The sequence below is a fragment of the Leptinotarsa decemlineata genome, unplaced genomic scaffold, assembly GCF_025532065.1.
Source record: "Leptinotarsa decemlineata unplaced genomic scaffold, Ldec_3_MD MMD2_tig00001719_RagTag_RagTag, whole genome shotgun sequence".
NCBI classification, from domain to species: Eukaryota; Metazoa; Arthropoda; class Insecta; order Coleoptera; family Chrysomelidae; genus Leptinotarsa; species Leptinotarsa decemlineata.
In genome coordinates, this window is record NW_027412569.1 from 11128283 (window position 1) to 11143028 (window position 14746).

At 36.9% G+C, this 14746-nt stretch overlaps 1 protein-coding gene across 3 annotated transcripts in view; it reads left to right on the plus strand.

Moving 5' to 3' along the window:
• Nucleotides 1-14746, plus strand: part of Nrx-1 (Neurexin 1) — a 208289-nt gene that overhangs the window by 129847 nt on the left and 63696 nt on the right. For all 3 annotated transcript variants that reach the window (XM_074176497.1, XM_023171873.2, XM_074176498.1), the window contains 2 exons: nt 11978-12130; nt 14199-14306. In XM_074176497.1, coding sequence (XP_074032598.1) covers nt 11978-12130; nt 14199-14306 — 261 coding nt within the window. The remainder of the gene's footprint in view (nt 1-11977; nt 12131-14198; nt 14307-14746) is intronic.

The window sequence follows — 14746 nt, forward strand, 5'->3', positions numbered from 1 at the left end:
CCTCCAACTGTCAACTAAGTACTGCCTTATAAAGTACTGTTCTCAAGTAGAGAGGACTGGATCCTCCGGGAGAAGGAAATATTGAGAGCAGATATTTGTTGGTTCACAAATGGATCAAAAACACCTTCCGGTTCTGATGCAGGTGTTTTCAGTCGCAGACCCAGGACAGAGATATCAACCTGCCTAAGAACCTATGCGACTGTAGTCCAAGCGGAAATTTACGCTATTGAATTGTGTGCGGAGAGATTGGATAAATCTAACCTCACTCACAAGTCAATAAAAATATTCTCGGACAGTCAAGCGACGTTGGAAGGTCTTAGCTACTATCGAGCAACGTCTAAATTGGCAGCAAATTACCAAAAACAATTCTCCTCGATAGGAAGACTCAACAGATTGTCTCTGGAGGAAGGTGCATTTTTTTTTTTAATTGGATCATCTCGTGTGATGATGAGTGTATCATCCAAGACAACATGAGACGTTCAGGACAGTTGTTGGACGCCTAAAGGCGAACCCCACCAAAAAAACACCATAGTTAGTGTATGGGAGTCCTATTGTGAGTATGCTCATCAAACCGGCAAATCGACAGATTCAGCATCAAGCAACTTCGTTGAGAAAATTTCCCGATTCCTTGACAACAAGGAGATTGTGGTTGCTGTATTTCTTGATATTGAAGGAGCATTTGACAATGCACTAGCTAAATCTATAGGATTTTCTCTGGCTAGAAAGGGTATAGATTCGACCATAACTGACTAGATTTATGCTATGCTAGTAAACAGAACTGCAACTGCGACTCTTCAGGGCGAGGCTATCAGGTTCAGGATCACCAGGGGCTGCCCTCAAGGTGGGGTCCTGTCTCCCCTTCTTGGTCGCTCCTGGTGGATAGTCTGCTTGATGCCTTCCACAGAAGAAAAGTTGATAAGTTGTTCTGCAAGCTTATGCAGATGACCTTGTCATCCTGGCAAGGTCCACGTCGGGAAGGGTAGCTTGCAATATCCTCCAAAGCGCGTTGGATGTTGTTCACTGTTGGTGCCTGAGGGAGCAGATGTCTGTCAACCCCAGCAAAACTGTGTTAATCCCCTTCACCAAGAGAAGGAAATTGGACGATCTGACACCATTTTCCCTCAATGGTGTGGTCATTCCATTTGGAAGGGAGGTGAAATATCTTGCCATAGTCCTTGATAGAAGACTCACCTGGAACGCTCACTCGGAAAAAGTTTTACACAAAGCCAGACATGTCGAAGGATTTGTGGTTATACTTGGGGTTTAGGTCCCAAACAAATCCATTGGATTTATGTGATTATTGTTAGACCAATGATCACGTATGGTGCAATTGCTTGGTGGCCGAAGGCTCTACAGAAAACGGCCCAAGCGAAGCTCTCTAGCTCACAGAGACATGCTTGTCTGGGTAACAGTGGTGTCATCAGTACCACACCGTCAGCGGCCATTGATATCCTTCTAGATCTACCTCCTCTCCACATTTTTCTGGAAAGAAAGGCTAGATGGACTGCATACAGACTTGTGCACATTGCCAATTGCACAAATCAATTTAATGCAGAGTGCAACAGACTGTTGGTTGACATTGGAAGTCATAGCATTCTGGAAATGACCTCTGACTTTATGTCGCCAACTGTCAACTACGAACTGCCTTATAAAGTACTATTGCCGAGTAGAGAGGACTGGATCCTCCGGGAGAAGGAAATATTAAGAGCAGATAGTTGTTGGTTCACAGATGGATAAAAAAACCTTCGAGTTCTGGTGCAGGTGTTTTTAGTCGCAAACCCAGGACAGAGATATCAACCTGCCTAGGAACTTATGCGACTGTATTTCAAGCGAAAATTTGCGCTATTGAATTGTGTGCAGAAAGATTGGAAGAATCCAACCTCATACACAAGTCAATAAAAATATTCTCGGACAGTCAAGCGGCGTTGAAAGATCTTGGCTCCCACCGAGCAACGTCTAAAATGGTAGCAAATTGCCAAAAAAGACTCTCCTCGGTAAGAAGACTAAACATATTGTCTCCGGTCTGAATTCCTGACCATACTGGCCTGGAAGGCAATGAATCTGCTGACTCTCTTGCAAAGGAGGGTGCTGCAAGCGACTTCATTGGACCAGAACCTGTCATTGGCTTTGGGCTTTGTCAAACAAACACTTAACACCTGGATGGCAAGAAGAGTTATGGACTTCTGGCGGAATTTTCAAGGATTGACTCATTTCAAGGCGTTTATTCACGCTTCGAAGCTTGATTCCAAACAGTTGTTGGACTACAGTAGGGATGAACTACGATGTCTAACAGGCCTTCTTACAGGTCACAGTCATTTGAATCATCACATGCAGAGACTTGGACTGTCGGAAGACACAGTGTGTCGCCTCTGTCTGGAAAACGGTGAAACTGCAGAGCATATACTTTGTGCCTGCCCCGCTGGGGACAGAAACAGGTTCTTTGGGCTAGTGTGAATAGGTGTGAGCCACAATAAACCCTTATGGGTTGCGATGGAGGGTCGAATAGACCCACTCACTTTAGACATATACACCTACCTACCTATTGTGAGAAAATCGATGAAATGTACTAAAAATTAAGCCAGCAGCGTCTTCTGTAAGAAATCCACAATTCTAGGAAATGTGATTGAGTAACGTAAACAACCAATACCGACGATTATTTTCCCGTTGCAAAGTTCGAAATTGTCGCGCTCCCAATCAACTGGTTCATCTACAACACAACAAAATATCAATTACAGTCAGAATAATTGTCCGATATTGTTATTGCAGCTGTAGGATGTAATTAGACTTTCGTGTAATGATGATATGCGGTTTCGTTATCGACCAATAAATGATTTACAACCATGTCCGATATTGTTATAATGTATGGGTATATGGGGGTATGTAGGCACATTTGCTGCTTTACTGAACTCGGAGTCGGTTGGCCCATTTGGTCATTTGCCGGAATCAATATTGATGATAGTGATGAAAGATTGAAATTCACTATCAATGAATCGGCCAGCTGTGTTTGAAACTACTCGTCTAGGTTCCACTTCACTGGGGTTGGGAAGACATCCTGAATTTGCGATGTAAGGTTTAGGAAACCGAGATGGAATGAAGTTTCGAATTATTAGTGCAAAAATACAAGTAAAGAGTTTGGCAAACTGAAGAAGTTGAACGAAATAGCATTTCTGAAACTGCAATAAACTTGCATTGTTCTCAAAACTGATTCAACTCAAAACATTTTTGAATATAGTCAGACGTAATTATTTTTCATTTGAACCTGTTTTTTCTTTCAGAATACGTTTCACAAAATTACGGTTCATGAAATTTTCATAAAAATGAAATGAAATTCATAAAAATTCATTAAAAAAATCATAAAAATCAATATTCTTGAAAACTTGAAAAAAAGTACGTTTCATAAAATTTCAATATGTTTGCAAATATACATATTTTTATTTGAAATGTTTTCAATAATATGAAACACCTTCGGGAAAATGGAAATGAGTGTGAAATACAAAGAAACCATGTACAAAGAAATGGGCAAAATTTCGAAAAATGGTGGAGATGTATCGAACATGTTATGGAACAATATGATAACATGTGAAAAGTGAACCATCCAGTTGGGAAAATTATAGAATTCCACTATATAATATATGATATAAAATTATTCGAAATTTCTGAAAAAATCAATTTTCATCAAATATCAGACAAAGGAAGTCCGAACTAATGAAGTGCACCATTCTACGGTAACATGTAAAGACAAAGGAAAGAATTATAGGTGTGAGTTCGTTATTGGATCACACGAAAACTTTCATCCCATTGTTCCATTCAAAAGCCGATTAATGTGCGGACATCATAGCATTGAACAATTTCATAGACCATCCATAACTTACAGAGGTTTCTGGTGGAAAACTGTAGAAGATTTTTATAAATATGTAAATATTGATCTCAAGAAATATTTAGCCTTACCAGAAATTTATTATGTATACTTATTGTCATCTAAAATAGAAGAATTTTTGGAAAACTCATACATTGTGAATACCTACTGATCAATAAACGTTGATAAATTATATATTTCCTTTTTATTTCAAATATTCCTATTCAATCATACATATGACCCTTGGGGTTGGCTATTCTGGTTTATTATCAGTGAAACAGCAAATATTTCAACGAAATGCAACAAAGTATTCATGTTTACTTATTCATAAGACCTTAAGGTCAGATAATCTGGTTTCCTATCAGTGAAAAAGCAAATACTTCAACAAAATGCGAAAATATCCTAATTAAGTGCAACAAAGTATTCTGAAGGTCATACCCGAAGAGAGGTGCCCGAAAAGGGTTGCTCTAGAACTGTCACATTGTCAACACTACCTACCATTGTTCTTCGCAAACAAGGCTTTTTGACTAGGGTACATGGTTGACCGAAAAGGGGTTACCCGAAGAGGGGTGTCCGAAAAGGGGTTGCCCGAAGAGGGTTGGCCGAAAAGGGTTCACTGAGCCAAAAGGTCTCTTCTACACACAAACATACCCACTTCAACACGGTTAGCCTACACCCTTCGGTCATTGACGCTGAGGGCTGCCTCTTCTTACAATACCCTCTGGTCATTGATGATCTACAAGAACAAGGGTTGCTCAAGAACTCCCGCATTGTCAACACTACCTACAATTGTTCTTCGCGAACAAGGCCTTTTTGACACACCTATTCACTCCAAACAACCACGCCCCTAACGACGTCGATGGAGAACTCGATGGCATGAGTCCCCATCGTATCTAGAACCACGTTAGCTATACTACTAACATTGTCAACCACCTTCAAACAGATTGTAGGATATTCAATCATTATATTCGACGAAGATGAAACATTATAATTTTTTCTCACACCTGAGATATTTCAAGATAAGATACCTGTTTATTATTATGAGAATATTTCAAATTGAAACAATGATAGTCGTATATGGTTTTCCAAAAGGAACTTCGACAATGGGGAATGTTCCTCCTGACGAAAATCAAGTAGTTTTCATAAAAGAACTGTAAAACAACGCATTTTAAACTTATCATTTCAACCTTTTTCTTTAAAAAATTATTTAAATACTTCATGCATTCAACATTTAAAGGGACTCGTTTCTATTTCACCATTTGGCAACATCGATTATAGCTAATAAAGGACAATGAATCTGTTACCTGTACGAGACAAACAAAGATGACATATTTCAGAGGCGTGCTGTTCTGTTTACTTATGTTCCGAAACATTCTGTGACATATGACATTTTGTGCACCTTACCTATCTTCCTCTATATAAATAAATAACAAAACAACTGTTGTTTATGTGGCTCGTGGAGGTGGTATTGAACTATAATTTATATTTTGCCTTAATTGTTGGTTTATAAAGATAATTTTTCCATAAAGTAGAATATCTAGGTATATATGAATTATTTCAACCTGATATAGGTGCTGTTGCTAATATGTGAATTAGAAACAAATTCCTTCAAAAATCAAAACCCAACATATGAAACGTCAATTTGAATACTTTTCAATTTCATTTTGTTCAAACTTGCATATGCTTGAATAACACAAATTGAGGAACATTCTCCATTGCTAAGATTCATCTTGTTGAAGCTGCATCTGTCAAATCAGTTGTGCCAAAACATCATGGACAAATTGACGTGAAAGGATCAATTCAATGCCACAAAAACCCAGGCATCGGTTTTTTCAAAAAGATAAATGTCTCCGAACTGGATATAATAATGTCATGTTCATGCTTCGATAAGTATGCTTAGGGGTTGAAATAGATACCTATATATCTTTGGTATAGTGTTGTACACGTTTGGTTAGTGAAAGACCGTTCAAAGAATCCGTGATTGTGAATAGGTGAAAGTAATAAACCTTCAAATCGAATATAGATTGTATGAACATCGGTTCGAAATTAAATGTTTTCATATAAGTGAATCGCAGTCTTCGTTATGAACATTCTGTGAAATAAGCACGCTGCATGCAGCCTTCTACACATTACTGTATTCAACCGACCCGTTACAACCAATTTGTTGGAAATACTTTCTCATCTTGGAACTCCATATCGATCCATTCTGAAATCCCAGTAGTTCAGTAAAATGTCCCACTGCACCACTTCAAACATTGAAAATGAAACCGAAACACACACTCCAAACTGAAACCCCTTTGTGGAAGATCCTTTCCTTCAAATTTGCCGCTCAACCGCCAATCCTTTAAAGTGTGTTCATTTCCTGTGCGCTGTCAATGAAGAACCCGAATCCCAATCCTCTCGAATGTAAAACGTCACTATTTGAGTAAAGCACCCCTTCAAGGATTGATGAAAACTTCCAAGATGAATTTGTCGCCAAGTTCAAACTACGATCTACTCAAGAACGAGAGTCTTGAATTTCTCTAGTGGTTGAGGAGCGCCTCGATAGAGTTTTGGAATGTTGTTCAACGTTTGCTTTTATGTCATGTTTGAAAGTAGGGATGTACTTGTTCATTCCTATCCTAGTGTTATTATCTTCGAGTGGGTTAGGCTATTCGGGAGGAAAGTTTCGTGTGTAGCAGGTCATCAGAGAGGATCCTTGAGAGTTGGGAACACTCGTGGCGACAAAGATTAGATAGCTGGAAGTGTACATTGGTCTCAGAAGTTTCCTCCGTTTTGATGTCATGTGTTTTTGTAACTCTATATTTCAATAAATACAGGCCGTTTTTTTTAGCTGAAACCACTATTGCTATCTCGAAAACGGTAGGTCGTACAAGGACGGTTAAATGGAACAAAAGTTACCTTTTCAGGGATGCAACATAATGGTATTTTCAGATCCATAAAATCATCAACGATTTGTGAGATATTTGCAAAAAACTGAAAATGACAGATTTTATTTTTTTGCTCTACCGCCTCCATTTTCAATAATATCAAAAAATTACAAAAATATTTTTTGCTTTATTTCATGTGCTTTATAATCTGGGTGAACTCATTTTTCAATGCAACGTTTCGTTCATTGAATTCCAACGTCAATATATGTTTTTTACATACGGACCTGCATATCGTTCTATACATTTTTGTAGTCATTATAATTACAAATTCGTTGATGTATCACAACATCTGTATTTCCCGAAGTTTCTTCCCGAAACCACATCATCACTAGGTATCATTTTTTATTAAGAGCTCGAATTTCCGAATGTAACTGAAATCCAGAGTTCTCCTGTCGATAATGTCGTTCATTGAGATTATAAATATTTATATTCACTGAAATCCAACTGAATTTCTGTCAGGGTCGTCTTGAAAAAGAGAAACCAATAATATTTGTATCAACACTAAGTCATTCGTAATTTCCAAACGTCTTTTGAAAATTTGTAGCTACCCAAAAATTTCTGTTCAGAAAATGAATATATCAACAAGAAACTAATGAAAATACTGTATTGATAAAGTGATAGATGATTTTCACAAGAAACATGATAAGCGATAATTTCTTTTTTTCGAAGTAAGCCATGAAATACATGAATGTGAATGTCAAGTTAATTCTCACACACAAAATAAAAGTTATTCAAATTGTTGAGCGATTTTAAGGGAGAACATGATTTTAAACAGACAGATTTTTTTATTGGAGCCTCTGGAGATACCCTACATTTTGTTTTATGAGAGAGAGAACATTGGCAGATCAAGATCTTCAGGTTTTTCAAGGTTTTCCTGCAGCTGAAAAAGCAAATGCGATACTGGAATCAATTAAGTCGCCTTCGAGCGCCAAATAATTTTTATTATTGTTTTTATTTTTATCGTTGTTTTACCTATAATTCAATCACATATTGAATATACATATGAAATACTGCCTTTGCGACAAAAAAAATGAGATTTGAATATCTTTTGACTGCACCTAAACATAAAACTTCTCTTTTTCGAGGATCCTTTTCTTATAACATTGCACGCTTATATAATCGGCTATCCATTGAATTGAAGTCCCTACCACCACTTAGTGTCAAGAAAAATCTGTAGAGATATATGCTATAATCCGGTTCTCTTCTTTTATAACATTGATCAGTTGACACCGATACATAATATGTTTTTACCATAAATATGTGGAAATTTATCATTATGTTTGTGACATGATTTTTCACATATAAAACATCCAATTTTCCCATTTATTCGTTTTTTGCCTCTGTTTTCTACTTTCCTGTATTTTTCTTTTGCTTCTCTCCCTTCTATTTTTTTTTTCATTAAGTTCGATTGCATATAATGTGTATTAATATAAATTATTAAATGGAAAACACAACTGGTAGCTGAGAAATGTTTTTCGATTTATATTATCTATAGGGAACCACCAACAGATTAACAGGTATCGCACATTGTATAAATTAGGGAGTTTTTCATTCTATTTGTTGGCGGAGTGTGGAGATGAAAGGTGACTCTATTCTTAGATGACCGTCGAGGAACCCAAAAATTCAACATATGTAACAATTTAGAGCAGGTTACAATATTATTCATGAACAAAACTTGTGAATTTCAAGCAGTTTATAAATAGGATATTCCTACAATAGAATACGTGCCTTCTAGTTTAAAAGACATAAATTTTACGAACCGCCTCTGTAGGGCTCATATTTGATTTATATGAACCTGATAGTGGGGACTTAACACAATAGATACATGTACCAGCGTAGATCGAACAAAAGTGAAATTAGAGTAATTTCGATGTTGAAGCTTTTCCAAAGTCTTTTGTATTTCTAATATGTTTATTGAAAGAGACTTCATTACCTGAATTTTGTTTACGTGTGACAATGTGGGTACAATGTGGGTACCGCCGAGTAAAATAAGTCAATTTGATCATTTTCCATATTTCTACCCATCTACAATTTCTCACTTTTGATCAAAATAACAAAATAACAAAAACATCAATTCCATATCAAACAGAATACATCTGCCATATTTACTTTGAAACGAAAAAAAAATTGAACACGTAAAATCCTGGAATATTCCGTTCATTCAATTATTTCCAACACGAAATTGGATTGTTTAATTTGGAATTTGAAACCATTCATATTACACGATTCGGTCATTCCAATTATTTCCATTAGTTCATTTCCACATCGAATTGTAATTGAAATTATCGCTAACAATAGCAAAGAACGAACTTGCTGCTTGCAACTGATTTTTAATAATCTTTCATTTGATCGGCATCTTGATGTGAAGTTAATGTTGAATTATGAGAAACTGAACATTATCTCTATACATATGTTTTGAAAATGAAATTTACTAGTTTGGATGAGTAAAAATGAAAATATGTATATAAGAAGTTGAATGATTCTATTTCAAAAAAGGATTGTCAATAAGTAGTTGTTTTGATTGGATGATATTTCACATGAACTTTATGAAATGTAGAATCGTCCAGTACTTGTATTTTAGATGGTAGATTATTAAATGGTTAATAAGCACAATTAACACCAATGCGCAGTATTTCCAATAATAATAAATAGGTCCAATAATAGGCAATTAGTATAATAGTGAGTGGTGAGCCCAATAAGCCCAATGAATAAGCAATAATCCCAGTCTATGAATGAACAATGAACCCAGTCAATAGATAAGCAATGAGCATAGTCAACGAATGGATAATAAACTCATGGAGCTACAATATATTTGTTTGTAAAATACGAAACGGTGACATAATTGGTTGCAGAGCTTTTTTTATCAATCTCCCCCAATCACTAAATAGGTATTAAGCCCATCAATGAATAAGCAGAGAGTCCACTCGATAATTGAGCAAAATAAGCACAGTCAATCAATGAGCTCACTATGTTGAAATGCTATTCTCCATCTATATACGATGTCCACAATATGGTGAATCAATTTGTTGCAAAGCTTTTGTCATTGATCTCCATCAGTCGATAGATGAACTCTGAGTCGAATATGAACAATGGGCAATAACAAGCCCGATAAGCAATAACAAGTACAATGAGCAATAATAAAAAATCAGCCTAATATTGAACAATGATTTCAATTAGCAAAGTAAACAAAAAGTCCAATGATGAGTAATTGATCTAATGAATGAGTAATGAACCTGGTCAATGAATAAGCAATACGTGCTGTTAATAAATGAGCAAAGAGCCTTTAAGTTGTAATGTCTGTTAAACATGAATACGTCCCACAACATTTTTGCGAAGCTGTTTTTGTTGAATTCCATGAGTCAATGAATAAGCAATAATTTCAGTTGATGAATAAGCAATAATCCCTGTCATAATGAAAGCAATGAATGAGAAATGAGTCCCATAATAACCAATGAACCCAAAAGTGAGCAGAAAGTAATAATAAACCCACTGAGGCATAAAGAACCCATAAGCAGTAATAAGCACAATTAATACTAATGAGCAGTATTCTCAAAAATGAGAAATAGATCCAATAATAAGCAAGAGTAAGCAATGAGTCTAATAGTGAATAGGTATTGATCCCAGTATATGAATTAACAATGAACCCACTCAGTAAATCATCAATGAGCCCAGTCAACGAATGAATCTGCAATGTAATATTTTTCTGTTGCGTACAAAACGGTGAAATAAGTTGTTGCAAACCTTTTGTCATTAATCTCCTTCAATTAGAATAGGTAATAAGCCCATCAATGAAGAAGAAGAAAGTCCAATCGATAATTAAGCAATAAGCCCAGTCAATAAAAGAGTAATAAGCCCATTGTATTGATATGCAATTCTTCATATGTCCACAACATGTTGAATAATTTTGTTGCAAAGCTTTCGTGATTTATATCTCCCAAGCAATAGATATGCATAACAAGCTATAGGCAATAACAAGTCCGATAAGCGATAACAAGTGCAATAAGCAACGAGCTCAATAATAAGCAATGAGCTGAATATTAAACAATCACCTCAATGATAAGTAATGAACCTAATGAATAAGCAGTGAAACTGGCCAATAATCAAGCAATGAGCCCAGTAAATGAATGAGCAGTAGCCCATTGTGTTGAAATGCTATTCATCATCTGTTATATATGTATACATGTCCACAACATAGTGTTGTTGCAAAGCTTCCGTCATTTATCTCTCCCAATCAATAGATATTCATTGAGTCAATCACAAGCTGTAAGCAATAACAAGCCCCATAAGCAATAAAAAGTACAATGAGCAATAATTCCACTAATAAACAATGAGCTCAATGATGAACAAAACGCTGAATGATGAGCAATTAACCCAATGAATAAGCAGTAAACCTGGTCAATAATCAAGCAAGGAGCCCAGTCAATAAATGAGTAACCACAAGTACAGTAAGCAATGAGCTCAATATCAACGATAAGTGATGAACCCAGTGATGAACCTGGTCAATAGTCAAGCAATGAGCCCAGTCAGTAAATGAGCAATGAGCCCATTATATTGAAATGCGATTCTCCATCTGTTGTATATGAATACATTACCACAATATGGTGGATCAATTTGTTGCAAAGCTTTTGCCAATAATCCCCCCTCCAGTCAATAGACATGCATTGAGTCAATCACAAGATATGAGCAATAACAAGCTCGATAAGCAATAAAAATTACAAAGAGCAATAATCCCAATAATAAATAATGAGCTCAATGAAAAATAAAACGCTGAATGATAAGCAATGAACCCAATAAATAAGCAGTGAACCTGGTCCATAAATAAGCAATGAACCCAGTGAATGAATAAGCAATGAGCCCATAGAGTTGCAATGTGTTTTTCTTCTGTTAAATTCACAACATGGTGGAATAAATTGTTGGGAAACGTTTTTTAATAACCTCCTTCAGTCAATGAAACATGTCGATCAGAATACATGGAAGTAGACTACTTCAGGAACAACTACTAATTTTGAAAGCCCGAATCTTCTTTGTATTATTGAAATGTCCCGAATCCCCATTCTCGATTTCGGCCCCGGAAACTTCCGCCGATTCACTTCCACTCCTAGACCGAAATCGTAATCCCCCGAAACCCCATCACAACCGCAATAAACCCCGTTCTTTGGAAGAGCCTAACGTGTTCGAATATGAATTTCAGGTGGAATTTGTGGCGGACACACTGAGGCTGAATCTGCTGGAGTTGGGCAGGTCAGGCAGTCATCTCATACAAGTAGCGGGCAGGATCGACTACAAATGTCCGACGGGCGAGACCCATGATCCCATCACGTTCACCACCAGGGAGTCGCACTTGGTGAGTATGAGTGAAATAACGGTGCATGTTGCTTTTGTTGAAGCTGCTTTACAGTTGGGGAACAAAGAATCATCTTGCCGCGATTAATTTTTTCGATTTAAACATACAATGTATCTCACTTCTCATGGAAACACCCCCGTATCTTCCGTAATATTCGAGGTAGAACGATGAAACTCTCAGGACTAATGGAAATGCTCACCAACCACCTGAATGGGGTTGACCAAAGTGATATACACTGTCGCCACTCGCGATGGAACACATCATGTTTACGGTAAAACATATTAGGGGGCAAAATAGGCTCAAAATGTCTCCAGATTCGTGATCAGGACTACCAACTTACTACGATTACACTTTTTTCCTGAAAAATCCGAATTTGTTTCACTTCCAATATCTTCCGTAATAATTGAAGTAGATTTTTTTTGGTTTTGACATCAAAACATGAACGAAATTGTTTAAGAGAAACTCGACTTTTGTTTTCACATAAATATTTTTTTTTTATCCTGTTGTCAGGAAAGTTATTTCTTCTCAATAAGAGAGAAAATGGTAATTTTGTAAGAGCAACGGAAACATGTAATGAGTGAGGTTTTAGGATGATTAATGTTAGTTCATATTCTCATTTTCCCATCCAACCAGAAATGAGCCTCGTCGCTGAACACAATTTTTCGATAAAAATGTGTATCTTCCTCCAACTTTGCCAGCGCCCATTCACCAAATGTTAGACGTTGTGGGAGGTCGTGTGGCTTAAATTCTTGCACCAGCTGTATCTCATAAGGTTTTACACCCAAATCCTTTCGCAAAATGTTCCACGTAGTGGGGTAACAGAGGCCCAATTGCTGCGAACGGCGGCGAATCGACATTTCACGGTCATCACGAACACTGGCGGATACAGCCGCAATATTTTCTTCGGTCCTCACTCTACGTATGCTTGTTGGTGGTTTAATGTCCAATGATGTAAACTGGGTTCGAAATTCAGTCACAAGCTTCGGAATAGCTCCCTCAGTAGGTCGACGAAACTGCCAATAAATTGGAAGAAATGCACGATGCACTTTCTTCACCGAGCATGAATTTTGATAATAAAATTCAATAATTTGCAAGAGTTGTTTATTCGTAAGTCGATTCATGGTTAAATTATAGACCAAACAAAGTTTGACAATGACACAAGACAAGATTCACGCTTGATCTGTCAAAAATAGTGTTGTCAAAAAGATACCAGCAAAAAAATAACTCATTATAATAGAAGTTTCTACAATTTTGGTTCAGTGCTTAAAATTCCGCAAACTGAAACATCTTTCTGTCTCGAGTAAACAGACTCAAGTCCTACCGCGAACTTCAAGCTCAAAATATGTCTGTCTACCTTATAGTGCCGTATATCTATACGTATTTCATCACATACGGTATGTTCACGAACCGTCTAGGAACAACCAAAATCCATTTCAAGATCATCAAGTTCAATTTGTACGACAAGGCACCTTATTCCACATGCCTGTACAGTTGGCGTCGCTGACAGATCGATGCCGACCTAAACTTCATGAACCTCCATGGAAATCTAAAATTAGATCGGGATAATAACTACGGTTTTATAGTTCGTAAAAGATTTTTATGTTTCGGGACAGATACAATCTGTTACATGCGAAATTTATTTGATTTGAAAATTATTACTTTGATATCGTACTGATGATGGATACGATAAAGGTGTGAAACAAGTTTGAAATGTTCGAAGGTTTCACAGGATTATTCTTGTAATGCCAAGTCTTTGTTCTTTGAAAATATAGCAACTTTTTCTTTATGAGTCTGTATAGATCCTTTGATACTATTCCGAAGGATCGAGAAGTTACTGTTATTTTTTTCCAACCTCACGGCCCAAAATTTCCCAACTTTTTCCCAAGTCAAAAAAGCAGGGGGGAAAGGTTTCCCCCCCTCATCCCCCCCATGGCGACGGCCCTGTGTTCCATGCTTTGTTATTTCAATAATCTCATTCAGAATTATTTTTTTCAATATCGTCTGTTGTCCTATAATACTGACTGAATGTTTTTTGAATTCCCCACTTACTCTTTTTATTCATTTCCAGATCCTGCCACCTTGGAATGCCAAGAAGTCTGGAAACATCTCTTTCAAGTTCCGCACGAACGAAGCGAATGGCCTGATACTCTTCAACGGTGGAATTAGACCGCCCAGAGTGAGTTTTTACTTCGTACTTTTTTTTCAGCAATCTTGCTTCAGAATTAATTCATCAGGATCTAATGTTTTGTGAGCGGCAGGAGCTTGTTTGAATATGAAGTAATTCAAGAAAGATTCAGTCGGAGAAATGGGATTCGCCCGGGATTTTTTGGGATATCTGTGAAAGGATTCCATTAGACTTGATTATTTCCGCTTGCTTCGGTTATTCACGCTTCAAGGAACTTCAAAATCGGTTTCATGTCAGAAGGTCGGTCAAAAGTATATTCAAGTTCATTTGATCGGATGTCTGGACTGATATCGGAGATTCCCAAGAAAAACATGTTTAACGAAAGTCGTTTTGTGTGGAGAAAAATCGGAGTTTTCCATCGACTCTTCTCAGGATGTGTGAAAGTTATTTTCCGTATTTTTTTTGCCATGCTTTATAGGTTTTCAGGTCTG